Source organism: Amblyraja radiata, chromosome 4 (assembly GCF_010909765.2).
Source record: "Amblyraja radiata isolate CabotCenter1 chromosome 4, sAmbRad1.1.pri, whole genome shotgun sequence".
NCBI classification, from domain to species: domain Eukaryota; kingdom Metazoa; phylum Chordata; class Chondrichthyes; order Rajiformes; family Rajidae; genus Amblyraja; species Amblyraja radiata.
The window spans coordinates 48814371-48841698 of NC_045959.1; the positions used below are offsets into that span (position 1 = coordinate 48814371).

Consider the following 27328-nt stretch of genomic DNA (forward strand, 5'->3'; position numbering starts at 1 on the left):
GGGACAACTGCTTGGGCAAGTGACAGGTTGAAGATGTCAGTCCAGACGTCTGTCAGCTGCGCAGCACAGGCCCTGAGCATGCTCCCGGGGATGCCGTCAGGGCCAGCAGCCTTACGTGCATTAGTCCTACTCAGTGCCACGTATACGTCGTAGGGGGTGAGTGTGAGGGGTTGGTGATCGGCAGGGAGCACAGCTTTGATGGCCGTCTCTAGATTGTCCCTGTCGAAGCGGCCATAGAAGTGATTAAGCTCCTCAAGGAAGGCGGCGTCTCTGGATGTGGGGGTGGTGTTGGAGGGTCTATAGTCCGTGATGGCCTGGATGCCTTGCTACATGCGTCGGGGGTCATAGTTGTTGTTGAAGTGCTCCTCAATCCTGAGCTTATGGCAGTGCTTGGCCTTCTTGATGCCCCTCTTCAGGTTAGCCCTGGATGAGCTGTAGACCCGAGCATCGCCTGACCTGAAAGCGGTGTCCCGTGCTTTCAGCAGTAGCCTGACCTCGCTGTTCATCCATGGCTTCTGATTCGGGAATATGGTCACCTGTTTGAGGGAGGTGACATTATTGATGGTGGAGTTTATAAAGTCCAGAACAGAGGATGTGTAGGAATCAATGTCCGTGTGGGAGTCAAGGGTGGCCTGGGCTGCAAACGCCTTCCAGTCAGTGTTTCCAAAACACTGCTGAAGTGTGAAGTCCGCTTCCTCTGACCAGACTTTAACTGTCCTCACAGTGGGTTTAACCCGTCTGATGAGTGGGGAGTACTTAGGGACCAGGAACAATGAGATGTGATCAGACTGACCAAGGTGGGGGAGGGGGATGGCTTTGTAAGCTTCAGCCAGAGTGGAGGTGAACTCTCTGGGCAGATAGAACGGTCTGCATCTAACCAAGAGGAACTCAAGGTTAGCTGAGCAATGACTCTCGATGATGGTGGAGTCCGTGCACCATGCTTTATTTACATAAATGCACAGACCCCCACCTCTGGTCTTACCGGAGTCTGATGTCCTGTCCGCTCGGAGTAAATGACGCCCCGTTAGCTGGATGGCGCTATCAGGAACGTCGTGTTGAGCCAAGTTTCCGTGAAGATCAGGATGTTGCAGTCTTTGATCCAGTTGTGGGAGGTGATCCTTAGCCGGAGTTCATCCATTTTGTTTGCCAGTGAGCGCACGTTGGCGAGGAAAAGGCTAGGAATCGCCACCCTGTGTGGGGCTAGCTCTAACCTGGCCTTTAACCCACCTCTGCGTCCACGGCGGTGCTTTCGTACGCGTCGCCGTCTGTTGGTGCTTCTGGTCGGCCGAGCTGGCTTGGTGCGCGCTGGTGTTCTGCCGCTCCGGTGCTCCGCGTCTGCGTCTCCGTGGCTCCGCAGGCGTTCTACAGCCCCGCAGCTCTGCTGATGGTCTCGAGCCCCGGGGCTCACCTGGCGTTCTCGAGCCCAACGGATCGGGTGGCGGTCTCCAGCTCCGCGGGTCAGGTGAGCTCCACGGGTCGGGTGGTGTTTTCCAGCTCCGCGGGTCGGTTGGCGTTCTCCAGCTTCGCGGGTCAGGTGAGCTCCACATTGATAGGAACGTTTTGAGGGATGTGGGCCAAATGCGGGCAAATGAGACTAGCTTGCATGGGGCATGTTGAAGTGCTTGGACAAGTTGGGCTAAAGGGCCTGTTTCTGTGCTCAATGAATCTTTGACTTTATGATCACTATGCAAATTTTCAAAACACTGGTATTTACTGCACTAATGCTAATGGAGCTAGAATATTAAACTCAGTTTTTTTTTTTTTAAATCGCTTCAATGTATGAGCAATTTCAAAACAGGCACATTAAAAATTCAATAAAATCCTATTGTACACATCTGCCTGCTGCCTCACAGCTCCGGGTACTCAAATTCAATCTGGACATCAGATGTGGTCTATATACACTCCATGCATGCGTAGGTTTCTGTCAGATACTCCAGGTTATTCCCATATCCTAAATGATTTGCTGGCACATTAATTGGCTTCTGTAAATAATCTCTTGCCATAGCTAAATGGTATAAAGAACAAAAAGCGAGTTGATGGGCAATATGACACAGAAAGGGAATTGGAGGAGCCCAGGGAAATAAAGAGAGAAGAAATTAGATAGATGGACATCCTCTACCGAGAACTGGCAAAGACCTATCGGGAATGAGTATTTCTGTCTCGATGGCTTTCCTCACGCCAAGTTTTAAATGCCTTCTGTAATTATAGCAAGCAAAAATATAATTTTAAGTTAAAACCTATTCAAATGCAGTTATATAGATTCATATTGTTAATATGTGCTGCTGTTCTTTTCCACACTGAACACATTGGTGTGAGGAAAGCCATTGAGACAAAGAAATACAAATGACTCATATTCCCAATAATAAGCATAATAATAATACTGAATTTATCAAATTCTCTTTAAACATTAAGGGATTTGGCAGCTTTCCTAGGCTAATGTTTAATGTTACCTTGCAGGTTTCTTTTTGGGATTAAATTCTTTGTTTGTTCAAATGCCTTTACCACAGCTGGGCCTTTCAGAAGGTTGGTGATTGCATCCACCTGTTGAAATCAATGAAATATCACTTGCAAAGCATTCTTTGTACAATTTGATCAAACTGCTGTGTTACAATTGGATTAGTCTGTAATATAAAGGATTTCAATTAGCAGATCATAATTAGGGTACTATATTCTGCTTTAGCAATGTATTTTCATCGACTTCAATAGCACTAAATTTTAGAAGCTGAGACTAAGATCGAGCTCCGACTGTATTGCATCTTTAGCATGTCTAAATGAGGATAGATTTCCATTTTTACTCAGCCAATAATGCACTCAGAGAATGTGAAGGAGCACTTACATGGCTTGAGGTTTCAGAGAAACTTTATTAATAAACTTAAATACAAATAAAACAATCTGAATCGAATATAGACACACACCTCATATTTCAATAGGGCAGCTTACAAACCAGCAGTATAAAACTTGATTTCTCAAATTGTAAGTAAGCGTTGCATTCCCTCCCTCTCTGACCTTCCCCCATCCTAGTTGTCTTGCTAGTTGCACAGTTCGTATCCCTTCATTATCTCTTCACTGTGATAGTCAATTGTAAACCAGTTGAAGTTCAATATTTGTCCACATACCAAATCTCCTCAATTATTTTGAGGAAGTAGAGGCGCTGATGGGCTTCCTTTATGATTGCATCAATGTGCTGGCTTCAGGACATATCGTCAGAGATATGCTCACCCAGGAACCTGAAGTCACCCAGGAACCGTGACTCTCTCCACCACTGGCCTGTCGATGAAGACAGGTTTTCCTCGACCTTCCTCTTCTAAAGTCAACAATCAGCTCCTTGGTTTTACTGACACAGAGAAAAGGGGTATTGTTCTGGCATAATTCTGACTCATCATTACCCATAATCCGACCATCAACAGTGGTTTTGTCAGCAAATTTAAAGCTGGAGCTGGAACTATTTGCAGCTCCACAGTCATGGATATAGAGTGAGTAGAGCGGGGGAGTGAGCACACAGCCTTGAGATGCCCCTGTGCCTCTGAGGTTATCAATGATAAAGTGTTGTTGCCAATTCATGCCGATTGTGTTCTGCTGATGAGGAAGTCAATTATCCAGTTGCAAAGAGGTGCTCAGAGACCCAGTTCCCTGAGCTTGGTAACAGGTTTAAAGGTGCTGATGGTGTTGAACGGCAAGCTGTAGTCGATGAACAACAAACTGACTTATGTTTAGTTTAAAGATACGGAATAGAAACACAGTTGCAGTTGCACCACTTTGACGCTATTGTTTTGATTGTCCAAGTGGTCCAGTGCAGAGTGGAGAACCAGCGAGAGCGCATAAAATTCTAGAGATCACATCCATTGATCTATTGCAACGGTAGGCAAATTTTAGTGGGTCCAGATTCTTGCTAATGTCAGTTAATATGCGCCATAACCAACATCTCAAGGCACATCATCACCATGGATGTTAGTGCCATCGGCCGGTGGTCATTGAGGCACGTCACCTTATTCCACTTGGGACCGGTATTATTTATGCCTTTTTCAAGCAGGTGGAAACTTCAGACCTCAGGAATGAGAGGTTGAAGATGTCCATGAAACACCAGCCAGTTGGTCCGTAGTGGTTTTGAGAATGTGACCAGATTACTTCCCAGGATACCTTCCCTGAATTGCTTCCAATGGAATAATATCTTTTCCTCAAATAAAGGGATCAGATATGTTCACAATTCTATAGATCTGGTAATATTTGCAGTTAGACATCTCTACTTTTATACTCTAACCTCCTGACAAAAGCCAACATTCCTTGGCCTTTCCTGTCAAATGTAAGAGTTGGCTTTGATTTTCCTGCATAAAGAAACCTAAATCCCATTGTGCAATAGCTTTCTGCAATTTATTTCCATTTAAATAGCATTGTTCTTATGTTTAGTTTAGTTTGGAGATACAGCGCAGAAACAGGCCGAGTCCGCACCAACCAGCGATCCCTGCACACTAACATTATCCTACACACACGAGGGACAATTTACATTTATACCAGGCCAATTAACCTACAAACCTGTACGTCGTTGGAGTGTGGGGGGAAACCGAAGATCTCGGAGAAAACCCATGCAGGTCACGGGGAGAACGTACAAACTCCGTACAAACAGCACCTGTAGTCGTGATCGAACCTGCATCTCTGGCGCTGACAGTGCTGTAAGGCAGCAACTCTACCACTGCGCCACCATGTCACCCTCATCTGTTCTTCCTTCCAAATTGTACAACTTCATATGTTGTACATTATGTTCCAGTTGGCAACATTCCACTCACAAAAATCAATATCTATCTGTAAACTGTTTGTATCCTCCTCAGAACTTGCCTTCCCATCTTTTTGTTTCACCTGTAAATTTGACTACCATACATTTGCTTTCTTCTTCCTAATCTTCAGATAGTGAAGTACTGGTGCTGATGTCACTGGCCAGAGGTTGCTAATCTGAAAGTGACTGCCTTTTCATACTTGCTGCTTCCTGCCTGTTAATCATCCCTTTGACCAGGGCAATGTATCACCTCCAATACCATGGTCTTTTAACTTGTGACTTAACTTTTCATGAGGCACCTTCGTGAACCCCTTCACGTAATTCCAGCACAATAGATCTATTGGTTCCTCTCCATCTGCTTTGGTCAAGCCTTCCTCAAAAATGCTTGACTAAATTTGTCATTAAGTTATGCTGACTGTGTTTGATTAGGTTATGATTTTTTAAATGTATTGATATCACTTCCTTGATGATTGATTCTAACATTTTTAAGACAATATACATTGGTTAATCGGTCTTGGTGCCTCCTTTTTGTCTCCCTCCTTTTTTCAATTGGGATATCACATTTAAGGTTTTGCAATCCCATGACACTTCTCCAGAGCCTTTGGAAGATGATAAATAATGAATACACCATCTCAGTAGCTGTCTCTTTTAGCATATTAAGACAACAGCCCCCAACAGACCTATAAGCTTTTAGTCCACTTAGTTTGTCTACTATCAGAACGTTGAGGTAAGCTGAACTCCTGCACATCCTACTTGAGGTATTGACGATAGGCATAGTCTGGGATAATACTTTCATAGAGCATCTACACAGCCTCTTCTCACTAAATAGCATGATGTGCCTTCTCATCACTAAGGAAATGTACGGCACTGTCAGCTGCACAACTCGCATCTGCAACATCAAACTACTGGTCTACTTTAACTCCCCTTCCCATTCCCCTACTGACCTTTCTGTCCTTGGCCTCCTCCATTGTCAGAGTGAGGACAAACGCAAATTGGAGGAGCAGCACCTCATATTTTGCTTGGGCAGCTTACAACCCAGCAGTATGAAAATTGATTTCTCTAACTTCAAGTAACCCTTGCATTCCCTCTCTCTCCGTCCCTCCCCCACCCTAGTCGTTGTATTAGTTTCACTGTCATCCTGGTGAGTTTCATTGTCTGTATAACTCATTTTCACCTCGCCCACAGCTAACAATGGATCCTTTCATTGATCGTTACTTTTTTTCATATCTTTCATTTATTTGTTCTATATCGCTCGATATCACCGACTATATCTCTCGTTTCCCTTTCCCCGACTCTCAGTTGGAAGAAGGATCTCAACCCGAAACATCACCTATTCCTTTTCTCCAGAGATGCTGCCTGTCCCGTTGAGTTAGTCCAGCTTTTTGTGTCCATCGTCGGTTTAAACCAGCATCTGCAGGTCCTTCCCACACATTATACTACTGCGTGTCATTACTAAAAGTTAAATGCAATGGTGACCTTAAAGATCACTTAGTAATCACCTATTAGACATTGCCTACACTAATAAAAACAAATATTCGTTAAAGTTAAAAGTAATCGGTATGAAATCCTGAAGGCAAGGTAAACTTCAAAGTAAGTACCGGCAACTTAACATGTTTTCAGGTACTATGTTATTTGCTATTCTCAAATTTTGCATTCTGCTTTCTGCAGTCAGAAAGCATCACCACCATTGCTAACAATGAACAGAGAACCAACTGTGTCCTGTTCAGTAATTTATGCACATGGCATCAAGAAATGTCTGTTCATCTTCTTTTCTTCACCTCGATCTTTCCCTTCCACCTTCCTCTATTTTCTTACACAGTAGGATAAACTTCCTGTGTCACACACTGAAATTGTCAATAATGTAGAAAATAATTTATTTATGGAAGATCTGCTTTTGGGATCTCATTTTTAATGCTGAATATATATCACGCTTGTATGTGTGCTTGGGGCCAAAGGACAAAAGAAAACAAGAAGCCACAGTGTTCTGATTTATGGTGGTGAATATTGTTGTCCTCGAAGGGAAGAGAGTTGTTAAAATGTGTATCTGCCAAAGTTAACAGTATTCAGGGGATTACGTAATAAATGGCCCTGGTAAGTACTCATATAACCATATAACCATATAACAATTACAGCACGGAAACAGGCCATCTCGGCCCTACAAGTCCGTGCCGAACAATTATTTTCCCTTAGTCCCACCTGCCTGCACTCATACCATAACCCTCCATTCCCTTCTCATCCATATGCCTATCCAATTTATTTTTAAATGATACCAACGAACCTGCCTCCACCAATTCCACTGGAAGCTCATTCCACACCGCTACCACTCTCTGAGTAAAGAAGTTCCCCCTCATGTTACCCCTAAATTTCTGTCCCTTAATTCTGAAGTCATGTCCTCTTGTTTGAATCTTCCCTATTCTCAAAGGGAAAAGCTTGTCCACATCAACTCTGTCTATCGCTCTCATCATTTTAAAGACCTCTATCAAGTCCCCCCTTAACCTTCTGCGCTCCAGAGAATAAAGACCTAACTTATTCAACCTTTCTCTGTAACTTAGTTGTTGAAACCCAGGCAACATTCTAGTAAATCTCCTCTGTACTCTCTCTATTTTGTCGACATCCTTCCTATAATTGGGCGACCAAAATTGTACACCATACTCCAGATTTGGTCTCACCAATGCCTTGTACAATTTTAACATTACATCCCAGCTTCTATACTCAATGCTCTGATTTATAAAGGCTAGCATACCAAAAGCTTTCTTTACCACCCTGTCTATATGAGATTCCACCTTCAATGAACTATGCACGGTTATTCCCAGATCCCTCTGTTCAACTGCATTCTTCAATTCCCTACCATTTACCATGTACGTCCTATTTTGATTTGTCCTGTCAAGGTGTAGCGCCTCTAGCCTTCCATTTTCTAAGAACATCCACATCACAATGACAGGTCTATGCTCCCACATTATATTGGTATTGGGGGTAGAGCACTCACATGGATAGAGAAGTGGTTGGCAGACAGGAAACAAAGAGTAGGGATTAACGGGTCCCTTTCAGAATGGCAGGCAGTGACTAGTGGGGTACCGCAAGGCTCGGTGCTGGGACCGCAGCTATTTACAATATACATCAATGATTTGGATGAAGGGATTCAAAGTAACATTAGCAAATTTGCAGATGACACAAAGCTGGGTGGCAGTGTGAACTGTGAGGAGGATGCTATAAGAATGCAGGTTGACTTGGACAGGTTGGGGGAGTGGGCAGATGCATGGCAGATTAAGTTTAATGTGGATAAATGTGAGGTTATCCACTTTGTTAGCAAAAACAGGACGGCAGATTACTATCTAAATGGCGTCCAGTTGGGAAAAGGGGAAGTACAACGGGATCTGTGGGTCCTTGTACATCAGTCTATGAAAGTAAGCATGCAGGTACAGCAGGCAGTGAAGAAAGCAAATGGCATTTTGGCCTTTATAACAAGAGGAATCGAATATAGGAGCAAAGAGGTCCTTCTGCAGTTGTACAGAGCACTAGTGAGACCACACCTGGAGTATTGTGTGCAGTTTTGATCCCCTAATTTGAGGAAGGACATTCTTGCTATTGAACGAGTGCAGCGTAGGTTTACAAGGTTAATTCCCGGGATGGCGGGACTGTCATATGCTGAGAGAATGGAGCAGCTGGGCTTGTACATTCTAGAGTTTAGAAGGATGAGAGGATATCTCATTGAAACATATTATTAAGGGCTTGGACACATTAGAGGCAGGAAACATGTTCCCGATGTTGGGGGAATCCAGAACCAGGGGCCACAGATTAAGAATAAGGAGTAAGCCATTTAGAACGGAGACAAGGAAACACTTTTTCTCACAGAGAGTGGTGAGTCTGTGGAATTCGCTGCCTCAGAGGGCGGTGGGGGCAGGTTCTCTGTATGCTTTCAAGAGAGAGCTAGATAGGGCTCTTAAAAATAGCGGAGTCAGGAGAAATGGGGAGAAGGCAGGAACGGGGTACTGATTTGGGATGATCAGCCATGATCACATTGAATGGCAGTGCTGGCTCGAAGGGCCAAATGGCCTACTCCTGCACCTATTGTCTATTGTCTATATGTGAATCACGAATGCCAAATTACACTGAAACATTATTAAAGTAAATTAATACATTCAACCCGCAATACATAGTGGGAACAAAGGCAACATCATAATTGGAAGCAAAGTGCTGGAGCAACTCAGCAAGTTAGGCAGCAACCCTGGAGAACATGGATAGGTGATATTTTGGTTCGGGGACCCTTCTTCAAACTGATCCACACAATCAAACTGAAGAAGGTTCCCGACTGGAAACATTACCTATCCATGTTTCGCAGGAATGCTGCCTGATCCGTCGAGTTACTCCAGCACTTTGAGTCTTTTTGTGTAGACCTGCATCTGCTGTTCCTTGTTTCAAATTCATTGCTGCACGGATATCCAGCAATGACCTCCATGAATGTTTGATCACCAGCAAGACACTGAACACTGGTAGTTCTAGAAACTTCAAATATAACACCATGGTTTACAAAAGGAAGAGAGATCTCAGGGGACTATTCTCTTGAGAGGCTGTCATTCGTGGTGGGGGAAATATTGGAATCTATTGCAAAGGGAGAGGCACCTGGAAAATAATAGGATTGGCCAGTGTCAACATGGATTCATGAAAGTGAGGTCATGTTAAGCAAACCTATTCAAAGTTTTGTTAGGAAGTGGGCGGCGCGACCGACGTCGCAGTGGCCTCTGCAGTCTGTCTGTGTATTTTTTTTTTTTTTGTCCTGTTGAGGGTTTAGTTTGTAGTGGGTTTTTAAATGTGTATGTGTGGGGGGTGGGGGGTGGGTGGGGGAAACTTTTAAATCTCTTCCCTGCATGGAGACCCGACCTTTTCCCTGTCGGGTCTCCGTTGCCGTTGGGGCCTAGCGCCGTGGAGCGGCCTCCAACCGGAGCGACCTGGGGGCTGAAGTCACGGAGCCTGTGGAGCTGTGGAGCTGTGGAGCTGTGGAGCTGTGGAGCTGTGGAGCTGTGGAGCTGTGGAGCTGTGGAGCTGTGGAGCTGTGGAGCTGTGGAGCTGTGGAGCTGTGGACCTACGGACCTACCTCCGTGGAGCTAGCCAGCTTCGGAGCGTGGAGAGCTGCGGCAGCGAGCTGCTGCAACCCGACTCAGGTGGATGGTGACACCGGGAGCTCGCGGGTCCCCGGTGGGAGACTGCTTTGCGGGGCACCGGCAATGGCGACTTCTCCCGCCCGAATTGCGGGGTTGAGAGTGACCTGGAGCGGGGCCTTACAACGCCCGGCGCGGCTGTAAATTGCTGCGGACTTGCTAGCGCCCGCCGGGGGCTCCAACATCAAGACCCGGGGCAGGGCCCTACATCGCCCGGCATGGCTTTGAGTGGCCGCGGACTTGCTAACGCCTGCCGGGGGCTTTGACCTCGACTTCGGGAGAGGAATGGAGAGCAGGGGAGAGACAAGTTTTGCCTTCCATCACAGTGAGGAGGACTCACTGTGATGGATGTTTATGTGAATTGAATTGTGTTGGTGTGTGTCTTGGTTCTTTTTTTGTATGGCTGCAGAAACCAAATTTCGTTTGAACCTCATGTGAGGTTCAAATGACAAATAAAAGGTATTGTATTGTATTGTATTGTATTGTATTGTACTAGCAAAATAGTTAGGATTAATTTTGGCTCACCTGACTAAAGAGATGCTCCAGGCAGCCGTGTAATTTATCTTGCTTATCATGGGAAATGCGTACACTGCAAGGCAGCTCATCGCCTGCAAAATACAAAAAAAATGAAACTTATTAATTAATCACAGCACACTTTATGAACTTTTAATGATCCTTTATTCACCTATTCAAACTGCATTCAGCATATGTCTAATTAAAGGAGTACAATCTATAATGTATTACTTTGCTAAACACCAAATGCCTATCTATCCCTATTAATAAGTTTATTAAATACAATTATCAAATACAATTACCAGTGATGGGGTGAGAAAGACTGCGATAATTTAGATCCAAAGCAATAGCAAATGTGACCCCTAACGTGCCCTCTTTCAATTTCACTAAAGGCTTCCAGGGAGACAGACATGCAATCCAATCTCTGAAGACAGGTACCTTATTCAAACATTTGTTTCTCTGATTTTATCTCAATTTTTGATTTTACTGCCAACTGCATTTCTAAGATTATTATTATTATTATTAAAGCTTTATTTCAGACACAGGTCCATATAACACATCAAACAGTACAAAGAATTACAAAGATACATTAAAAAATGGTATATTAGTCTAAAATATATATAAGCTATTGCACCAATGCCGTCTTAGCCTAGAAGTGAATCTATAGCAGCTTTTCAGAGGGCTGACTAGGGCTTCAATTATGTGGTTCTCTGATTTGTCCAGGCGACACATAAAACTAAACATCAGCTGTCTTAAGAGTGCCTCACAGGTTGGCACTCTAGTGGACACAAACAATTGACTGGCACTATGCCACCTAGGGACATGAAGTAGCAACCTCATTGCATCATTGTATGCAACCTTAAGCCTCTGCATACTCTTTTTCTTATAATTAGACCACAATTGAGCAGTATATAACGGTGTGATGTAGGTTCTGAACAGGGAACACTTCACAGAATCAGAGCACATATAAAACTTCCTTATAAGCATGTTGGCTTGAAGATAAATTTTACAGCGCTGTCGGTAGAGGTCTTTGTCATCCTTCCAGTCATCAGATATGACATGACCTAAGTATTTAATTTCCTCACACACAGCAAGAGGACTGTCTGACAAATAAAACGTCGGAAAAGTTGATTCCCTGTCCTCAGCGCTTCTAATTACCATTATGCGGCTTTTCTTAGCGTTATACTTAATGTCATAATCAAGGCCACACTGAGAGCACACCTTCAGCATCTGCTGCAGCCCAGTACTAAATGGACAGAGCAGGACCAGGTCATCTGCATACATCAGATGATTAACAATAGTGTTGCCCACAAGACAGCCAGTTTTTAGCCTATTTAACTGATTTGACAATTCGTCCATATAAACATTAAATAAAATAGGAGACAAAATTCCTCCTTGCCACACTCCGTTACTAACACCAATACCTAGTTCTGAAGGAAATAAGAATGAATGGATTAATCAGAGATGAGCTTTTCCAGTACTGTTTGTACGTCGGGTTGTGCAAGAACCTGGTTGACACCCCCTCCTCCCAAAGACTTCCTCATCCACAACCCCTCTCACCTATTCCTTCTAAGTCCCATGGCTGACCCTCAATTTCTCCCTCCCTTTAATCTCTCACGTATCCCTTTCTGTATTTATGTTTGCCGCACAACCTTATTTCCATCTTGAAAGACGAATGTGGACTGAATGCGTGGATTGTGAAGTCCAAAATCTGCCTTCTTAGGGTACGATGAATATCCACAGTGATGCATTGTGGATTTACATAGAGCATGCAGCACATACCTTTACACAAGCTTTAGCACCAGACCTAATGAAATTAAAAATCCAGTCATTTATTTGGGCATAATGGGCTGGTCCCATTTGCCTGCATTTGGGGCATATCCCCCCCGAATACACTTCCTATCTATACATCTGTCCAAATGTCTTTTAAAAGTTCTAACTGTATTCGCTTCTATGGGTTCGTCTGGCAGCCCATTCCAGATACAACGACCCTCTCAGTGAAAAAGTTACCATTGAGATCCATTTTACAGTAAATCTCTTTTCTCTCATCTTAAGCCTCTGCTCCATAGTTTTTGAATCTTTTACGCCAGGAAAAAAAACTAAGAGTAATTGCCTTATCCGCTCCTCTCATGATCATGTACACCTCAATAAGGTCACCCCTCAGCCTTCAACGCTTCTAAGGAAAAAGTCGCAGCCTATCCAACCTCTCTTTACAACTCAAGCCCGCAGGTCCAGGTAACATCCTGGCAAGCTCTTTTACACCCTTTCCAAATTAATGATTTAAAATTAATTCAGACTGCTCAGAGCAGGTCTTGTTGGTGCAGACAAGTAACAACTGGGAAAGACAGTTTAAAACTGTGGTGAGGATACTAGCCTGATACTTGCTCAGATCAAATGGAATGACACAGTATAAGTTATTATGCTTTTGCAGTCATTGATTGAGAATGATGGAGTTGTAAAGCAGTCATTAGAATCTCTTGAATGATCTATTTCATAAAAAGTTTAATGATCTCATCAAATCAATTAACATAAAGGAACCAACATTCCGGAGTCTCCCTGAGAAAGTACGAAAACTTCCCATCGGCATCATTTTGCTATGGTTTTTCTTTATCTCACCATCACAATCGTAGTGAAGGTTTGTTTCATATTAAAGATTCAACTTTTACCTCTTATCAGCTGTATTAAATTGGTAAATGACAGAAGAATAGAGATGTCATTCTTGGAGTCATAGAGTCTTACAGCGAGGAAATAGGCCCTTCGGCCCAACTTGCCCACACCGGCCAACATGTCCGATCTACAGCATTCCCACACCTGCATTTGACCCATATCCCTCCAAACCATGCACCTGTCTAAATGTTTCTTAAACGCTGCGATAGTATCGGCCTCAACTACCTCCTCAGGCAGCTCGTTCCATACACCTACCATCCTTTGTATGAAAAGGTTACCCCTCAGGTTCCTATTAAATCTTTCCCCCCTCACCTTAAACCTATGTCCTTTGGTTCTCGATTTCCCTACTCTGGGCAAGAGACTTTGTGCGTCTCCCGATCTATTCCTCTCGTGATTTCGTACACCTCGACAAGATCACCCCTCATCCTCTTGCGCTCCAAGGAATAGTGTCCCAGCCTGTTCAACCTCTCCCAATAGCTCAGGCCGTCAAGTCCTGGCAACATCCTCGTAAATCTTCTCTGTACCCTTTTATGGTTTAAGAGGAGGTTTAAGACAGCAAAACCAGAACCACTTTTAACAGGAAGGCAGATTATTGGAAGTGTCAAGACAGTAGATGATCTAGCTGCTACATAGTAAAGTTGTATCAGTGATTTAACCACATTAACTATGTTCCTCTCTACCTAAATACTGCATTATCTGCTGAATATCTCCAGTGTTGCAATTTAATTGACTTTTTTAATAGAAGTAAAAATTGTCAGGGTAAACACTGTTAAGTTATTTTGAAAATGTAGACACAAAAAGCTGGAGCAACTCAGCAGATCAGCCAACATCTCTGGAGAAAAGGAATAGGTGACGTTTGGGGTCGAGACCCTTCTTCAGAGAGAGACAGGGGAAAGAGAAACGTTTTCCTTCCTTCACATTTTGAAAATGTCTTTGATATTTTTTCTTTTGAAGGATTTAACCTTCTTTCAATTTATAAATGTGCTTGAGAAGTTAAACAAGATCTTAACAATAAAAACACAGGCCTCAAGATCTCTTCTCCCTTTAATCATTATTTGGTTCACCTGTTTTATTGCTGTTTTCCTGTTCATAAGCAACAGCCCATTGCAATTACTCAGAATTGCATCATATTGCATAGGTAATGAAGAGCAAGTTATGATTGTTAATAAAGGACTTGACCATTATTGGGACATCAAGAACACATATTGACTTGAGCAACCAAAGAACCTGTAGCTGAGAAGCTCAACAACTAAAGAAAGAACATGTTGAGGCAATCAGCAAGTTGCCCACAAATATGGGGCAATTGATGTACGTTTGATGACAGTATGACATTAGTGCAGGAAAATAACAAAGATGGAAAAAAAAACATGATCTTTTGAACGATAGTTTTAGTTTAGTTTATTGTCACGTGTACCAAGGTACAGTGAAAAGCTTTTGTTGCATGCTATCCAATCAGCAGAAAGACAATGCAAGATTACAATCAAGCCATTGTATAAGATACATGATAAGGCAATAACGTTTAGTGCAAGGTATAAATCAAGAATAGTCCGAGTGACATCTAAGAGATAGATAGAAATTCAGCATTGCCCTCTGGTTGATGGAGCAAACATGGGGGAGGGGGTGGTCAGTCCGGAATATACTGCCTATTCCAACTTCTGTTTCTTTGATCTGATGTTTTTAGTGATTTAAGATGGCAAGCCTGGAAAATCCAGCACAAACTGTCAAAGAAACTCAGAGCATTGGACAGCCGGTTCACCTAAGATGCAGACCCATTGGATACCAGTTACAAGAGACTGGAAATAAATGAAACTAAACATTTTCAGCAATTGATTCAATCTGCCTTTCTGGTAAATCATGGCCAAAAGTATTCCATGCCTTGTGGCCCAGCCGACTTTCAGAACAGTTCAGTAAATAAACTTTCCTACAAAACCTTCAAATCCTCTGACTCATGGAGGAACGAGAAAGGGCAAGGATAATGCATCTCAAGTTCAGGATGTCCAATCTTCCACATACCCCTCAGGGGACTCGGGTTCACTGAAGTGGGAAAACCTCAGACTACAAATAATTATTTTTAAAAAACACTGACCACGCAATCCTTTCAGAACCATTCACATTTCATAAGTGACAAGAGTTGAATTGGGGCATTTGGCTCATCAAGTCTACTCTGCCATTCAATCATGGCTGATCTATCTCTCACTCTCAACCCCTTTCTGCTGCATTCTCCCCATAACTTCTGACACCTGTACTAATCAACAATCTATCTAATTCTGCCTTTAAAATATCCATTGACTTGGCCTCCACAGCCTTATGTGGCAATGAATTTCACAGAATTATCACCCTCTCACCAAAGAAATTTCTAGGCTGTGGCCTCAGGTCCTAGACTCTCCCTCTTGTGGAAACATCCTCTCCACATCTACTCTACCCAAGCCTTTCTCTATTTAACAGCAAGAAAAGGAGCTTCATAATTACCTGGATAAGAAAAATATAAATTATACTCGTCCATTCTAAACAAAATTCACCACAGTAAGCAATATGACTGGATTTTATCACAAATTGAGATAGGATCATGATTTTACATCCAATATGTTTAGTCCCATCATTTTATATTTTAGGAAACTTAACATAGCCCAAAAGCAATGCACTTGAAACATTGGGAATGAATAAATGACTCACAAAACAATAGAAACATTGAAGTTCAGATAAAATAGCCTTTAGTCCATCCAGCTCGTTACATCAAATATCTGACCATTCTGTCCCATTCTAGGTTGTTACAATCGCCCTAAATTCTTTATTTTCATCATTTACACATCTATCTATCTTATATATTACTAAAAGTCTGTTCTTGATCGGTTTTGGCCATCTGTGCTGCGATTTCCGAGAGAACGCCGCCACCTACGGCCGTCATTTTTCGCCACCTTGCTCAGAGCCCCCCTCCACCACATGTGTGCCGAGGATTTTTCCCGTCGATTACAAATGAGAGATATTAATGTTTTACGAAATTCCCCATTCTCTCTGCTGCCCCCACTGGCGGCAGAGGGGAGGGACTATAAAACCAGGAAGTGGTGTGCCACACAGTCTCTTCAAGATGAAGGAAGGCAGAGGGTCACGTTTCTCTGAGCTGTGAATAACACTGAAGACATGTCCACTCAAATGTAAGTGCCCTTAGTGGTTCTAAAATGCTTGCAGAATGTGCCTATTGATTCTAAAGCTTGGAAAAACGTCTATTGGTTCTAAAGCTTTCAAAAAATGTCTATTGGTTCTAAAGCTTGCAAAAAAAGTGTCTATTGGTTCTAAAGCTTGCAAAAAAAGGTCTATTGGTTCTAAAGCTTGCAAAAATATTTCTATTGGTTCTAAAGCTTGCAAAAAATGTCTATTGGTTCTAAAATGCTTGGCTTGGGTGTGTCTTGAAATTGAAAGGCACCACTTACTGCAAATGGTGGCATGAATTGAAAGGCACTACTTACTGCAAATGGTGGCTTGGGTGTGGCTTGAAGTTGAAAGACACCACTTACTGCAAATGGTGGCATGAAGTTGAAAGGCACAACTTACTGCAAATGGTGGATTGGTTGCTTTGGCTTGAAGTTGAAAGGCACTACTTATTGCAAATGGTGGCTTGGGAGCTTTGACTTGGAGTTGAAAGGCACTACTTCCTGCAAATGATGGCTTGGGTGTGGCTTGAAGTTGAAAGGCATTACTTACTGCAAATGGGGGGCGTGGGTGCATTGGCTTGAAGTTGAAAGCACTACTTACTGCAAATGGTGGCATGAAGTTGAAAGGCACTACTTACTGCAAATGGTGGCTTGGGTGCTTTGGCTTGAAGTTGAAAGCACTACTTACTGCAAATGCTGGCTTGGGAGCTTTGGCTTGAAGTTGAAAGGCACTATTACTGCAAATGGTGGCTTGGGAGCTTTGAAGTTGAAAGGCACTACTTCCTGCAAATGATGGCTTGGGTGTGGCTTGAAGTTTAAAGACACCACTTACTGCAAATGGTGGCATGAAGTTGAAAGGCACTACTTACTGCAAATGGTGGCTTGGGAGCTTTGACTTGAAGTCGAAAAGCACTACTTACTGCAGATGGTGGCTTAGGTGCAATGGCTTGAAGTTAAAAGGCACTACTTACTACAAATTGTGGCTTGAAGTTGAAAGGCACTACTTACTGCAAATGGTGGCTTGGGTGCTTTGGCTTTAAGTTGAAAGGCACTGCAAATGGTGGCATGAAGTTGCACTACTAACTGCAAGTGGTGGCTTGGGAGCTTTGGTTTGAAGTTGAAAGGCACTACTTACTGCAAATGGTGGCTTGGAAGCATTGGCTTGAAGTTGAAAGGCACTACTTACTGCAAATGGTGGCTTGGGAGCATTGGCTTGAAGTTGAAAGGCACTACTTACTGCAAATGGTGGCTTGGTTGCTTTGGCTTGAAGTTGAAAGGCACTACTTACTGCAAATGGTGGCTTGGGAGCTTTGGCTTGAAGTAGAAAAGGCACTACTTACTGCAGATGGTGGCTTGGGTGCAATGGCTTGAAGTTAAAAGGCACTACTTACTACAAATTATGGCTTGAAGTTGAAAAGCACTACTTACTGCAAATGGTGGCTTGGGTGCTTTGGCTTTAAGTTGAAAGGCACTGCAAATGGTGGCATGAAGTTGCACTACTAACTGCAAGTGGTGGCTTGGGAGCTTTGGTTTGAAGTTGAAAGGCACTACTTACTGCAAATGGTGGCTTGGAAGCATTGGCTTGAAGTTGAAAGGCACTATTTACTGCAAATGGTGGCTTGGGAGCATTGGCTTGAAGTTGAAAGGCACTACTTACTGCAAATGGTGGCATGAGGTTGACAGGCACTACTTACTGCAAATGGTGGCTTGGGTGCATTGGCTTGAAGTTGAAAGGCACTATTTACTGCTAATGGTAGCATGAAGTTGAAAGGCACTATTACTGCAAATTGTGGCTTGGTTGCTTTGGCTTGAAGTTGAGAGTCACTACTTACTGCAAATGGTGGCTTGGGAGCTTTGACGAAGTTGAAAGGCATCTCTTACTGCTAATGGTGGCTTGGGTGCATTGGCTTGAAGTTGAAAGGCACCACTTACTGCAAATGGTGGCATGAAGTTGAAATGCACTACTTACTGCAAATGGTGGCTTGGGTGCTTTGGCTTGAAGTAGAAAAGGCACTACTTACTGCAGATGGTGGCTTGGGTGCAATGGCTTGAAGTTAAAAGGCACTACTTACTACAAATTATGGCTTGAAGTTGAAAAGCACTACTTACTGCAAATGGTGGCTTGGGTGCTTTGGCTTTAAGTTGAAAGGCACTGCAAATGGTGGCATGAAGTTGCACTACTAACTGCAAGTGGTGGCTTGGGAGCTTTGGTTTGAAGTTGAAAGGCACTACTTACTGCAAATGGTGGCTTGGAAGCATTGGCTTGAAGTTGAAAGGCACTATTTACTGCAAATGGTGGCTTGGGAGCATTGGCTTGAAGTTGAAAGGCACTACTTACTGCAAATGGTGGCATGAGGTTGACAGGCACTACTTACTGCAAATGGTGGCTTGGGTGCATTGGCTTGAAGTTGAAAGGCACTATTTACTGCTAATGGTAGCATGAAGTTGAAAGGCACTATTACTGCAAATTGTGGCTTGGTTGCTTTGGCTTGAAGTTGAGAGTCACTACTTACTGCAAATGGTGGCTTGGGAGCTTTGACGAAGTTGAAAGGCATCTCTTACTGCTAATGGTGGCTTGGGTGCATTGGCTTGAAGTTGAAAGGCACCACTTACTGCAAATGGTGGCATGAAGTTGAAATGCACTACTTACTGCAAATGGTGGCTTGGGTGCTTTGGCTTGAAGTTAAAAGGCACTACTGTAAATGCACTCACTTCCTGTTTGCACTGTATATTGATTTTAGATAAAACGCTACCACTTACGGCTGTGATTTTTGGCCATCTTACTCAGTCCCCCTCCGCTGAGCAGGTGCAGAGAATTCTTCCCATCAATGAAAAATAAAAGTGTTATTACTTTTTTTTTTTAAATGTTGAGAATCTCTCTCCTGTCAATCACTCGATGAAAGCCACCCCTTTTCCGGTGGGGGGGGGGGGGGGTTATAATACCCGGAAATGTGGGTGTGGCTCAGTCTCTGCAAGATGGAGGAGGGAGAGGTCACGACTCGCTGTCTTTAGTGGCTTTGCACCCTACTTCAAATGGTATGAAACTGCACTTGAATTTGGTGGCCTTGCACCCTGCTAGAAGTGGTAAGAAACTGCACTTGAATTTGGTGGCCTTATACCCTGCTTGAAATAGAATTTCAAGGATTAGCCGTGAGTCAACTACCAGCCCACCAGCCGTGAGTGAGTGAGTTGCCAGCACAACAGGCTTGATTGACTGAGATGCCAGCCCAAGAATCCATTTGGCGCACAATTTGCATACTAGCCCTCTGGAAACCAGTCCCTTCAGCCCACAACACCCATACTAGCGCTCCAGAAAGCCCCCCCTCTCCCAACTGGCCACCAATATTAGAATTGGTGGAGAGGTGGAATATTGCATTGGATGACCAGCCCTCCTGTGTGATGCTGGGACCCAACGGTTCCCACTTAGTCTAGTATCTATATTACTAAAACTCTGTTATTGACCGGTTTTGGCCTTCTGTGCTGCGGTTTCCGAGAGTACGCCGCCACCTACGGCCGTCATTTTTGGCCACCTCGCTCAGAGCCCCCCTCCGCCGCATGTGTGCCAAGGATTTTTCCCGCTGATGAAAATTGACAGAGATATTAATGTTTTTACAAGATTCCCCATTCTCTCTGCTGCCCCCGCTGGAGGGAGGGGGAGGGACTATAAAACCAGGAAGTGGTGTGCCTCAATCAGTCTCAGCAAGTGGTGTGCATCAATCGGTCTCTGCAAGTGGTGTGCCTCAATCAGAGCTTTGAATGACACTGACAAATGTCCACAGCACTGTGAGTACCCTTAATTTGGTTTGAAAATGAAAATATGGTTAGAGGTAAAAAAAAGCACTGCCTGCAAATGGTTGTTTGGGTTTGGGTTGAAGTAAAAAGGCACTCTCTCCCCCCCCCCCCCCCCCCCCACCTCTCTCCTCTTCCCCCCCCCTCTCTTCTTCCCCCCCTCTCCTCTTCCCCCTCTCCTCTTCCCCCCCCTCCTCTTCCCCCCCCCCTCCTCTTCCCCCCCTCTCCTCTTCCCCCCCTCTCCTCTTCCCCCCCCCCTCTCCTCTTCCCCCCCTCTCCTCTCCTCTTCCCCCCCTCCCCTCCCCCCTCCCTCCCCTCCACCCCCTCTCCCCCCTCTCCACCCCCCCCTCTCCTCTCCCCCCCCCTCCTCTCCCCCCCCCTCCTCTCCTCCCCCTCTCCTCTCCTCCCCCCCCTCTCCTCCTCCCCCCCCTCTCCTCCTCCCCCCCCTCTCCTCCTCCCCCCCTCTCCTCCTCCCCCCCCCCACTCCTCCAATCCCCCCCCCCTCTCTCCCCCCCCTCCTCCCCTCCATTAGCGTGAGTGCGGGAGGGGGGTTAGTTAGTGTGTGATGCTGCATGCCGCCTCCCCCCCCCCCCCCACACAACCACACGTTGGGGGAACATTTCCGAGAGAACGTTGCCACCTACGGCTGTCAATTTTGGCCACCTTGCTCAGAGCCCCCCTCCGCCATATGTGTGCTGAGGATTTTTCCCGTTGAATAAAAATGACAGAGATATTAATGATTTTACAAAATTCCCCATTCTCTCTGCTGCCCCTGCTAGCGGCAGGGGGGAGGGACTATAAAACCAGGAAGTGGTGTGCCTCAATCAGTGTCTTCAAGCTGGAGGAAGGCAGAGGGTCACGTTTCTCTGAGCTGTGAATAATACTGAACACATGTCTACTCAAATGTAAGTGTCCTTAGTGGATCTAAAATGCTTGCAGAATGTGTCTATTGGTTCTAAAATGTTTGCAAAAAGTGTTTATTGGTTCTAAAATGTTTGCAAAAAGTGTTTATTGGTTCTAAAATGTTTGCAAAAAGTGTCTCTTTTGGTTCTACAATGCTTGCAGAATGTGTCTTTTTTGGTTCTAAAATGATTTTTTAGGTTCTCCCCCCCTCTCCTCTCCCCCCCCCTCTCTCCCCCCCCCTCCCTTTCCCCCCCCCCCCCCCTCTCCCTCCCTCCCTCTCTCTCCCCCCCTCCTCCCCCCCCCCCTCCCCTCCCCTCTCCCCCCCCCTCTCCCCCCCCCCTCCCCCCCCCTCCTCTCCCCCCTCCTCTCCTCTCCCCCCCTACCTCTCCCCCCCTCCTCTCCCCCCCCCCTCTCCCCCCCTCCTCTCCCCCCCTCCTCTCCCCCCCTCTCCTCTTCCCCCCCCTCCCCCCTCCCCCCCCCTCTCCTCTTCTCCCCCCTCTCCTCTTCCCCCCCCCTCTCCTCTTCCCCCCCCTCTCCTCTTCCCCCCCCCTCTCCTCTTCCCCCCCCTCTCCTCTTCCCCCCCCCTCATCCTCTTCCCCCCCCTCTCCTCTTCCCCCCCCCTCTTCCTCTTCCCCCCCCCTCTCCTCTTCCCCCCCCTCTCCTCTTCCCCCCCCTCTCCTCTTCCCCCCCTTCTCCTCTTCCCCCCCCCCCCCTCCCCCCCCCCCCCCCCCTCCTCTTTCCCCCCCCCTCCTCTTCCCCCCCCCTCTCCTCTTCCCCCCCCCTCTCCTCTTCCCCCCCCTCTCCTCTTTCCCCCCCCTTCCTCTTGCCCCCCCCCTCCTTTCTCCCCCCCCTCTCCTCTTCCCCCCCTCCTCGCCCCCCCTCTCCTCCTCCCCCCCTCTCCTCTTCCCCCCCCTCTCCTCTTCCCCCCCCCCTCCTCTTCCCCCCCTCCCCCTCCTCTCCCCCCCCCCTCTCCTCTTCCCCCCCCCTCTCCTCTTCCCCCCCTCCTCTCCCCCCCCCTCTCTCCCCCCCCTCTCCCCTCGCTCTCTCTCCCCCTCCCCCCACCCCCCTCCCTCCCCCTCCCCCTCCCCTCCCCCCCCCCCCCCTCTCCCTCTCCCCCCCTCCCTCCCCTCTCTCCCCTCCTCTCTCCCCCCTCCCCCTCTCCCTCCCACCTTTCCCACCTCACCCACCCTCCCTCTTATCCTTCTCTCTCTGTGTCTCTGTCTCTGCCCCTGGGGGGGAGAGAGAGTTAGTGTGTGTGACGCTGCATGCCGCCTCCCCCCCCCACAACCGCACATTGGGGGAACAGACCCAACGGGTCTGCACTTGGTCTAGTTTATTCTTAAAAATTAACTCAACCATCTTCTTGGAAGTCAAACCCAAGATAATACATTTGGGGAATATAAATAAGGCAAACAAACCCACAGTAATCTAAGAATTTTTCAGAAACAGAGGTAACGGAGTGCCAGAAATGCACTATGGATAAGATGGTTAAGGGCATATGGGAAATGTGCCTTTATTGGCTGAGTCACCTAATACATGAAGATAGTGATCATCTGGAAAATATATAAAATGCCAGTTATGTCTCGACCAGAGCACTGTGTACAATTCTAATCATCGCTCTACAGTAAGGATGGGATAGCACTAGAAAGGGTGTAGATTTAAAGCAGGTTTGGAGATTCAAGAAGAGAGACAGTCTTGCCAAGAATTATTTTCACTAAAAAAGATGAGGTTGAAGGCAGATTTAACTGAGGTGCATAAAATTATGAAAAATCAAGTGAAGGCAAATATGGAGAACTAAGAGGCTGAGTTATCCATTATTATTTTATAAATATCAATTATGTTGTAATTACACAATTATTAAATATTTAAATTATTTAGTGAAAGGATGAGAAGAGATTTGAGATTGAAATACTTTTATGGGAATTTGGAACTAGCCATGATGGGGGGGATATGCTTTCAATTGAAAAGGACACCAAGAGCCATAATCTCCAGATTTAACCCAAAACCGAGGAAGTGGGATTGACCCATTGTTCATTTTTGATCAGCAAATTCCTCTGCTACCTACTCCAACTTTTCTCGACATTTTGTCCATGGATTTTCTCTCCCAATATCCTTTCGAAGTTCCATCTCAGACTGAATTTTCTAAAATTTCCCTCTTTATTCTTTCCCCATGATTTGTTCTGTAACCTTGTTACAATAATTTAGTCAAAATGCTTTCCGTCATGAGATGCATATAGTCGCATAGATAATTTCCAAAATCACCATGTAAAATTAAAAGACATGCAGAAGACATGCAGGTAGGCAAGTAAAATCGTGGATAGACAGAAAGCTGGAGTCACTCAGCGGGTCTGACAGCATCTCTGGAGAAAAGGAATAGGTGACGTTTCGGGTCGAGACCATTCTTCAGTCTGAAGAAGCTCTCGACCGGAAACGTCACCTATTCCTTTTCTCCAGAGATGCCGTCTGACATGATGGGTTACTCCAACTTTTTCTGTCTATCCTCGGTTTAAACCAGCTTTTGCAGTTCCTCCCTACACGAGTAGAATCTTGAAATGAGAGATCAAATATTTGTTAATTTTTCAACTTTTCCATGTACCTCTGTGGCCAGCAAACCTCCCACCTACACCCAATATGATTTTTTCTACCGACAGCAATTATTGTTAAATGAATACATTTTACCACATGCAGCTTACCCGAATCCATGTCGTCACTGTGTACATAAGAATCACAGTGGCTGCTGCAAATACTTGTAAAAGAAGCAATGGAATTCCTATTACTGTTGCAGTCACTGGGGAAGGAAGAAAACACATTAAGTCTTCTTTCTCTCAGAACAGATGCAGTTCATGTTGAATATTGTTTTAGTGTGAGAAATCGGCTTGTAATCCTTCTTTAGTATGTGTAGAGATGAGATTTATCCTCCTCAGTATTTTCTTGAATTTTAAAAACATATATCTGAACAGAAGTTTTAATCCAAAATTATTATTCCATATAGATTATTAAAAGTGGCCACTTAGGAAATGTGTATATCTTCCATATTAGACTAGTTCTATCACCAGACATATGTTCTCCTCCCCTTTCAGCATTCTGAAGGGACATTTCTCTTCATAAATCTTATCTCTTTTTTCAATCTCCACCTTTCTTTCCTCTTCTCGCAGCATTTCCCATGCAACTGCAAGAGATTAATGCCTGCTTTTTCATCTCATTCCTCCCCACCATCCAATGACATGAACATGCCTTTCATATGAGGCAGCAATTCATTTGTACTTTTTCCCAATCTAGTGTCTCGCACTTGACGTTGACAATGTGATCTCCTCTACATCGTTTGCAGAGTACATTTGATCATTTGTAGTGCTGACCATCATCTTCCAGATGCCTGAAATTTTCATTTGGAGACTCACTGCCATTCTGACCCATCCATCTGAGGTTGAATGCAATTTTCCAATGAATCCCAATGCAAATTTGAGAAATAGTGCCTCATGTTTTATCTGATCGCAATGAACCCTGTAGGACTCAATATTGATTTCACCATCATCAGATAATTTGCTTTCCTAGTTTATCCTAGAACTGGCAGTTCAGCTGTGGCTTCTCCTTCTGTTATATGAATTCAATTTTCTTTCTCCTTTTATGGCCTGATCTACTGGACATGTTCAACAGCCTTGATCTGCATTTCATAATTTTTCCACCTTCCGATAAAAATGTGACTATCTCACTTTCTACTTCATAATCTGTTAACCGCATGACTTCATCAACAGTTGATCTCTCCACACTTCATGAAATTCCTTTCCCCCTTACCTTTCTCTGCAATTTAAAACTAACATTTTCTCTATTTTTCAGTTATGACAAAAGATCTTTAAACTAAAAACATAACTTTCTTCAGGTGCTGTCTGGCCTGCTGACTATGTAGCATTTTTCGTTTCAATTTCAGATTTCCTGCATCTGCACGTCGTATAACATCAGGGCCTTTCTCTTGTAGTTAAATTGATTACACACAATGCTAAGCCTCACAATGCATTAGGTATGCCCAGTGGTATGAATATTGATTTCTCTAACTTCCCTTTCTCTCTATCCCTCCCCCACCCAAGTCACACCAGCTTCTCGTTTTCACCCAACTAGCAGCTAACAATGTTTGTTTTATCATCGTTAGTGTTTTGCACATCTTTCATCCATTGTTCTTTATCTCTCTACATCATCATCTATTTCTCGTTTCCCTTTTCCCTGACTAGTCTCAAGGTGGGTCTCGGCCCAAAATGTCACCCATTCCTTCTCTCCAGAGATGCTGCCTGTCCCGCTGACTTACTCCAGCTTTTTGTGACTATCTGCGGTTTAAACGAGCATCTGCAGTTCCTTCCCACACAATGCATTTGGAATGCTCGGATAGAAAAATCAAAACTTGTTAATCCAATACTGGCCTGAGCCCGAGGACATTTTATTTTTGATATCCAGCTCAGAATTAATGCATATAGTTGGATCCCATTGGGTTTGGTGAATGTTTATATTGACAAATATAATCCGTTCCATGTGCTACATGCACTTTTCCAGCTATATCAGGCCACTTGGACCCATCATCTCCAATAGTATTGAGCCTTAGTGCATTGTTTACTAATAGCCACACTCGCCAATGTAATCTCAGACAGAGTACTTCTAATTATAATGATACCTGACCTGAAACATAGTAAGGTTTTAACAGACTCCGTTTGCGTAGCCAGGCTCTGGTTAGAGATTTCACTGTTGATTATTCTTTGCAACAATGGTATATTGTTTAGTCAACTAAACTTATCTTGGAAACAACTAATAGTATTAAGAAGTTTAAGAAGGAACTGCAGATGCTGGAAAATCGAAGGTAGACAAAAATGTTGGAGAAACGTAGCATCTATGGAACGAAGGAAATAGGCAACGTTTCGGGTCGAGACCCTTCTTCAGACAGTATTAAGAATATTAGTTTGGAGCACATAATGAAATCAAGATCAACTAAACCAAATGCTGTATTAACTGCAATCAACTTGCAATGTCCTTGGGCTATATTTTAATTACTGCTAATAATTCAGTACATTGACATGAGGCAAGAGATTCTACTCCAAGTTATTTCGCCAATGGCAACATTAATACTCAGCTTTTAAATGTTAATTTATTGCCAACATTCAGATGTAAATGATTAATATATGTGAGTTACATTTTGCTGTGAGCTTCCTTGGGCAGAAGTTAACAAATTTAGAAATATTTCAGTTTCCAAAGCTTGGAACAATAGATATACAAAAAGTACATGAAACATTTGTAATTGAGTTTCACCAACTGAAGATTTATAGCCCAGTGTGTGCTGATGACAGTTGAAACCAGTGACCTGTTGGTGTAGTTTTGAAGCATTAACTAATGCTATTTTTGGCAATCTGACATTAATAAATGCCTGAATGAGCATCTGTACTCACTCCCTTTATTGAATTGTATTTCAATTTTCAAGCCAATATGCAGCCACAGAAGACATAAAATACATGATTTCTAAATTGCATTGTGAACCACCCACTAAGTTGGAGAATAATGTTCTTGGAGATTAACTGCCAAATCCAATTACAAGCCATTTTTCAATTTAAAAATACAAAAAAAAAAAACAGGATATTAGTGTTAGCTAAAAACCTAGGATCCACACAGGGGAATGATGCGGAAGTAAAAGATGACTGATTAGGATAGCTCCAAAATAATCTTCAGCCTTTAGAACAAAATGGATGGAAAGGTACAGATTACAGAAACAATCCCAGAGCAAAACTGGATATTTTGTAGAAGACATCTTTTTAAAATTTTCGACACAAGTATCAAGCTAGTTGCAAGTGATTAAACTGAGAGTCAAAGCAAGTACAAATCAATTACTGTCATGCAGTGGCACACTCAAATATCATTTTTGCCATACAGGCTCACATCCAGTTTCATGCAAAGTGGCAATGATATTTGAGGTACTTAAGACTGCATTTTATTTCTATTTTCTTCTGATGGAAAGATTTGGCTCATGATGCTTGTGTATTTCAATTCACTAACACAATCCCACCAAACTCAAACACACATCTATATGCCTGGTTAAGACGAAGTAAAGGGTTAGGTGACTCATGATTTACAGTTCCTGCTTCTTAAAATGAATTAATTCCAAACAAAACTATTTAGTTTAACTCCATTGCAGAACAACCCAAAACATATTTTACCTGTAAGAATCCCTGTTGCTTATTGTATCATGACCCGAATCTTCTTGGTCATCTCCAGTCACCACAAAGCAAACCTTCTTACTATTGCGTTCTACCTTGTCGGCGTCATTCTCTCCTGATATTAGCGATTCAGTGGTTTCCGTCTCTAGTGTAGTTGGATTGGTTATTGATGAGAGAAGGCTATAAAATGGGAAACAA

The 27328-nt window shown here is 44.1% G+C and overlaps 1 protein-coding gene across 2 annotated transcripts in view; it reads right to left on the reverse strand.

The window, feature by feature from the left end:
• Positions 1 to 27328, reverse strand: part of prex2 (phosphatidylinositol-3,4,5-trisphosphate dependent Rac exchange factor 2) — a 352555-nt gene that overhangs the window by 145398 nt on the left and 179829 nt on the right. For both annotated transcript variants that reach the window (XM_033019360.1, XM_033019359.1), the window contains 4 exons: positions 27131 to 27310; positions 23639 to 23733; positions 10450 to 10532; positions 2451 to 2541 (listed from right to left, as the gene is read on the reverse strand). In XM_033019360.1, coding sequence (XP_032875251.1) covers positions 2451 to 2541; positions 10450 to 10532; positions 23639 to 23733; positions 27131 to 27310 — 449 coding nt within the window. The remainder of the gene's footprint in view (positions 1 to 2450; positions 2542 to 10449; positions 10533 to 23638; positions 23734 to 27130; positions 27311 to 27328) is intronic.